Source organism: Boleophthalmus pectinirostris, unplaced genomic scaffold, assembly GCF_026225935.1.
Source record: "Boleophthalmus pectinirostris isolate CB_2022bp ecotype Guang Dong unplaced genomic scaffold, ASM2622593v1 HiC_scaffold_15, whole genome shotgun sequence".
Lineage (NCBI taxonomy): Eukaryota > Metazoa > Chordata > Actinopteri > Gobiiformes > Gobiidae > Boleophthalmus > Boleophthalmus pectinirostris.
Window position 1 is genome coordinate 806,713 of NW_026571070.1, and position 6,159 is coordinate 812,871.

The window sequence follows — 6,159 nt, forward strand, 5'->3', positions numbered from 1 at the left end:
TAATAAAACCAGGTTTAAACCAGGTCTAAACCAGGACTAAACCAGGTCTAAAACCAGGTCTAAAACCAGGTCTAAACCAGGACTAAACCGGTCTAAACCAGGTAAACCAGGTTAAACCAGGTAAAACCAGCTAGCTAAAACCAGGTTGTAAGTCTCTTTTAAGCAGCTGTATGTCTCTCCCACGTTAGACTCCTTCTCTCCATCTCCTCAGAGCCTCTGAGCTCCCAGGATTTATACACAAATACAAATTACACACATATAAAAACAGTTTAGTTTCACAGACTCGTGCTGATCAAAGTGAGGACAGATAAAACACCTCAGTTCTCCTGTCGTGTCGCTGAGTCTTTACACATGTTAATGAAGCTCTGGTTTCAGGTACAAATCACATCATTTACACAAACACACAGACAAAAATCTTCACGCAATAAACATTTCCATCACAGAGGAAAACTCGAGAGCTTTGAGGAGAAACTCTGCTCATATCCGACAGAAAATAAAAAGAAAACTTAAAATTCATTCATCTGACATTTATTTTATAGATATTATTTATTGTAATAAGTAGGGGTGTGCAAAAATATCAAAATATCGATATATCGTATCGTTTAATGTGCTGATACAGTATCGATAGCGTGGGCTGCTCTATCGATATATTTTAGGTATATTTTTACATTAGTTTGCATAAGAGCTACAGTTGTGTTGACATTTTCAGTGTTTTGAGTAAAATAGATGTTTTTCACATTCACTTTTCACAAACTCAGTGGACTTTTAGTATTAGAGATTCATTTAGCCTTTTTTACACTGAACTGTATCGAATCGATGTGAAATATATTGTATCGAATCGTATTGAATCGAAAGCTCACTGTATCGAAAAGTGTATCGTATCATGGCCTATGTATCGAGATATGTATAGTATCGGTAACTTCTTAATGACACCCAGTCCTAGTCATAAGAGGAAGAAGAATGAAACTTCAACACTCACTTCTGTATAAATAACTTTTTATTCAGTCGTACCCAGTGTTGGGAAGTTTACTTTTAAAATGTAATCCCCTACAGATTACATACACCAAAATGTAGTTTGTAACGTAATCCATTAAATTAGTTAAAGTGAGTAATGTAATCTGATTACTTTGGATTACTTGATTTGCTGTAGAGAAGCAAAGACGAGGAAATCTACACATGAGGAGTTTTATCTGATAAAAGAAAATAAAAAGTCCAGACTTTACTGAACCAAATTAAAAATATTATTGATAGAAGAAGAAGAAACACGTCCACACAGCAGGATTTAGTCCTGTTCAATCCTGTTTGAGACATAGTTTAGACCTGGTTTTAGATCAGGTTTAGACCTGGTTTAGATCTGGTTTTATTCCTGGTTTAACCCAAAATGTGAAAACAGGAAAATCCCTCTGTGTAATCCATTTATTTCAACAAAGTAACTGTAATCCAATTCCCACTCACTGAAACAGTAACTGTAACTGAATACAGTTACTCATCATTTGTACTCTGATTACATAACTCTGGTACATGTAATCTGTTACTCCCCAACACTGGTCGTACCCAAACATCATCAGAACATCAGGAGGATTTACTGATTATAAAAATATAAAGCGCTTTAATAAGTTAGAAAATACAATAAAAAACAGAAGAAGAATTAAAGTCCAATCAGAACTTTTCTCCAGTCTGTTTGAATGAATGAGTCGAGTATTTCTATAGAGACCAAACTCAAATATATAAAGTTACGTGCACGTTTCTCACATAATCATAATATCACGTAAACTAAAAAGAATTTTCAAAACCAAAACCAAAACGAGCCGCTCTGCAGAACCAGCGCTAATGCTAATGCTAATGCTAAGAGGCTAGGCTAACCTGTTTGTTGGCCTCATCGAAGAAAACGTTGTTGACGCTGGACGCGTGTTCAAAGGTGACGGGGCTGTCGCTCAGCTCCAGGTAATGCTCCTCGGACATGTCCCGCTCCTGTACGTCCCGGAGTCAAATATGCATGAAAATAAGAATAAAAATATAAAAATAAAAAGTGTTCCGAAGAGTTCCGCTGCGGTGTGCGCGAGAGCGACGTCCACAGCGTCACCTGCGTCCTTCAAATTAAAACTATCAACTCTACATTTGAGCATTTTAATACGGTTTATATTCATGTTCACGCAAGAAGACATAGTTTTTATTATAATTTACTACGTTTTGCCTCAAACTACTTTTATTTGTACTCAGTTTTTCATGTTTAAAGCGTATTGCAGCTTTTATTTTGAAAAGTGAAAGGAAATCGGTTTGTTTTGCTTTTTACCCAAATCATGTGACTCTAAAATCACGTGATATTAAAAACGATTAAAGGCCGAATTGGCAGAGTTTAGTCTTTTCTGTTTTATCTGCTTAAATTATTCACCATTTATAGTAAAAATCATAAAGGGCACGTGAAGGGTGAAGGCTGCAATGAAAAATAATTATGTAAAACAATTAAAAAAATAATAATAATGTAAAACAATCACATTTTAGAGATAATTAATGCTAAAATACCATCCAAACCCATGTTTAAAGAATATATAATAATTTAAAACCACACCAGTCTAAGTCTAGATGTTAAATTATTACTAACAGAAATTGAAGATATGAAGATAAGAAAAAAATGTGGATAGTTTTTATAAAATGATTAGATAAAACTGTGACACAGACACAGGTCTTTGTGGATGCTTTATTGTTAGTAAAACAGATCAGCATTATTAAATCTTGAAGTTAAAAATCAAATCGAACACATTTAAAAGATAAAAATTAACTGGTAAAATTATAACATAGACCAGGTATGTCCAAACTATGGCCCGTGGGCCAAATGCGGCCCTCAGACAAATTTTTTTGACATGGAAGTGTTCAATTTGTAAGTTAACCATCTGCCACCATGCATGACAGTTATAGTTATAACTTGTAAGTACAGACAATATATACAGTGTATGTGTTAGTTTATTTTGACTCACTTGTGTGGGCCTTCATCTGCTCAAACTGCCCCCTCAGGACTGTCAGCTCAGTCTGCAGCTGCTCCAGGTTCGGCGGTTGTGAGGAGTTTGCTGTTGAGTTCTCACTGGTGGGGATGGCTCCTGCTTTGTCCAGGGGGAACTGTCTGATGGAGAAACAGCGGACAAGGCTTTGGGAAGCAGAGAGGAGAGGGAATCACCCAAACTGGAAGCTGGAGGCTCTCCTTTTGATGTTGCTGATATAGACTAGAAAATAAAAGAAAGTTTATTGCAGATAAAAAGTTATACTTGTTGTGCAGTAGGTCTGTCACAGTCAGTGTTGGGAAGTAAGTGAATACACGTACTAAGAATACATATTCAGAAAACTCACTTTGAATAAATGTATTCAGGTACTGTTACTTTTTCATTCCATGTTTCATTTTGGTAGTTATTTTTCTAAGAGGTGTATTTACAGTATAATTTAAATGCAACTCAACATAAAGTATTAGTGTAGTGTAAGTATCCAGTTACTATTTATTGAACCATACAAGCCGAGATAATAACTAGTAACTGCCTATTGTGCAGTTTGACTTACAGTGTCAGACTTTTCTTTACTTGAATCTTCATCAACACATTGGTCATTTCCTCTCCCTGATTCCATATTCACCTGTAAGACAAGATTTCAAGATATCTGATCACTGAATTAAATTTAAATTCATCATACTGAAAGTTTAGTAGAAGGTCAGAGCCAAGTTATCTAGTGTTTCAATGAGTGGTCATCTGAGTCAGCCAAAGGAAGTTAAAATCATCCCAAGGACACACAGGCCAAAACAAAACTCCCACGTGTTACTGTAGAATGAATGAATAAAATGACACAATGTTTAAGTGGAGGTAAACACTGTTACACATGTTGAGTCATTTTAATGATGATAAAATGTACAGTATATACAGCTATGAGTGGAATACTTCCCAGAGTCTGAAGCTCGGACAGTAAACGGCTGGGCTCATTTGGTTTTTCTGTCACTAGAGCCACAATAGACTCAAATTCTTCAGTATCTTTAAAATAAAATAAACAGTTCAGTTTTTGCTCTCCAGTGTTTTCATGTTTTTTCTTTTGTTTCGTTTTTTCACTTAAAAGGTTATAGTTATGAGGCTTACCCGGAATGAGGACTGAGCTATAGTTGCCCATCAAAGACACACAGAGGAGAAGACTACAAGAAGGGTAGACGCTGCTATAACAAAACTACATCTATGAGACAAATGACAACAGCAAAGTATAAATCTGTTCTCTCAGTGGGCCTGTTTTTCTATGGAGAACACTGAATTGAATCTTAAGGATTATAAGAAGCTAAGTTTAGTTGCCATTTCCAAGACAGCTGTTTGTATCTGACAGTTGCAGAAAACAAATGTGTGGGCTACTTTGTTTTACAGTCCCCCAATACACACTGACATAGACACAGACAGGCTCTAGTGCTCAGTAAACCAATTAACAGATTACAGCGAGCTGAGGATGAGGCTCTCACCTTGTTTTTGCAGCTTTCCCGTGGAGAAACTGTCCCGTGTGAGGAAACTCGACACCTTCCATTGTAGCTCACTGTAGAGTCGACTGTCGCTGTGTCGAAGAGTGTCACCGCTAAGTTTAGCACATCCAGAGCCGTGCCTCCGAGCAAATGTCTGAGCAGGGTGAAGGGCGACAGTTTTGTTTCAAATGCCAAACTTAAAGGTGTACTACGGAACTTTTCTGATGAAGAGTCCGCTACCTGCTTGACTCCATGTAGATAGTTTTGCTTTACCTAGAATTTATAGCAATAACACACATTTAATTGACTCAACAGAAACAGGCAGGTAGCAGATCCTCGAAAAGTTCCATAGTGCATCTTTAAAATGACTACCATTAGCCATGCCACTCCAGTATGGTGTTATCTAGGGCACTTATTGTGTTTATAGTTCATTATAGGCCTATTAAGAAATTAATCTAATAAATTAATAATACTTATGTTGACACAATGAACATAAATATGATGAAGAGACTGACAAATATGTTTTAAAATAGACTAATTATCTTACAAGGAACCACTTCTTCACAACTGTTTATTCAAACAGACAATAATTCCAGTTTCATCAAAAAGACACCAAAATAATGAGATTTGTTTTTACATACATTGTACCATCCATGACCAAATCTCAGCCCTAAGTGTTAAAAAATAATCATGACAGATACTTGATTGTAGCTGCTAAACAAACAAATAAAAACACATTGCTAAACACTAAATACCCATGACATCTTCACGTTTAGTAAATCAAGGATTAGTGAAACATCAATTAAAAGTGGGCAGTGTGAAGGAAAGGGGCACAGTTCTTGGTGTCAAAACAAGGGCTTAGCCATTTTAAAAAGATCAACTTAAACACATAAGCACTTGTCTGCTATATACAGGTAGGAAATGTAGAAAAAGGTGCTCACAGCAGCAGAGGTCATTTTTTTTGTTTAATGGGGCCTAAAAAAGATAAAAANGCTGTCGCTCAGCTCCAGGTAATGCTCCTCGGACATGTCCCGCTCCTGTACGTCCCGGAGTCAAATATGCATGAAAATAAGAATAACAATATAAAAATAAAAAGTGTTCCGAAGAGTTCCGCTGCGGTGTGCGCGAGAGCGACGTCCACAGCGTCACCTGCGTCCTTCAAATTAAAACTATCAACTCTACATTTGAGCATTTTAATACGGTTTATATTCATGTTCACGCAAGAAGACATAGTTTTTATTATAATTTACTACGTTTTGCCTCAAACTACTTTTATTTGTACTCAGTTTTTCATGTTTAAAGCGTATTGCAGCTTTTATTTTGAAAAGTGAAAGGAAATCGGTTTGTTTTGCTTTTTACCCAAATCATGTGACTCTAAAATCACGTGATATTAAAAACGATTAAAGGCCGAATTGGCAGAGTTTAGTCTTTTCTGTTTTATCTGCTTAAAATTATTCACCATTTATAGTAAAAATCATAAAGGGCACGTGAAGGGTGAAGGCTGCAATGAAAAATAATTATGTAAAACAATTAAAAAAATAATAATAATGTAAAACAATCACATTTTAGAGATAATTAATGCTAAAATACCATCCAAACCCATGTTTAAAGAATATATAATAATTTAAAACCACACCAGTCTAAGTCTAGATGTTAAATTATTACTAACAGAAATTGAAGATATGAAG

At 35.8% G+C, this 6,159-nt stretch overlaps 1 protein-coding gene and 1 long non-coding RNA gene across 2 annotated transcripts in view; both read right to left on the reverse strand.

Annotated features, from left to right (window-relative positions):
• The window catches only part of rmc1 (regulator of MON1-CCZ1), a 25,577-nt gene extending 23,504 nt beyond the window's left edge, over positions 1-2,073 (reverse strand). Inside the window, exon 1 of the mRNA XM_055150701.1 lies at positions 1,864-2,073. Coding sequence (XP_055006676.1) covers positions 1,864-1,962 — 99 coding nt within the window. The 5' untranslated portion in view covers positions 1,963-2,073. The remainder of the gene's footprint in view (positions 1-1,863) is intronic.
• A 1,058-nt stretch (positions 2,074-3,131) lies between these two features.
• On the reverse strand, positions 3,132-5,451 carry LOC129408052 (uncharacterized). Its single transcript, XR_008631799.1, has 3 exons — positions 4,475-5,451; positions 3,547-4,200; positions 3,132-3,218 (listed from the first exon to the last, which is right to left on the reverse strand). It is a non-coding gene; the product is annotated as an uncharacterized LOC129408052 (long non-coding RNA).
• Positions 5,452-6,159: the final 708 nt, after the last annotated feature.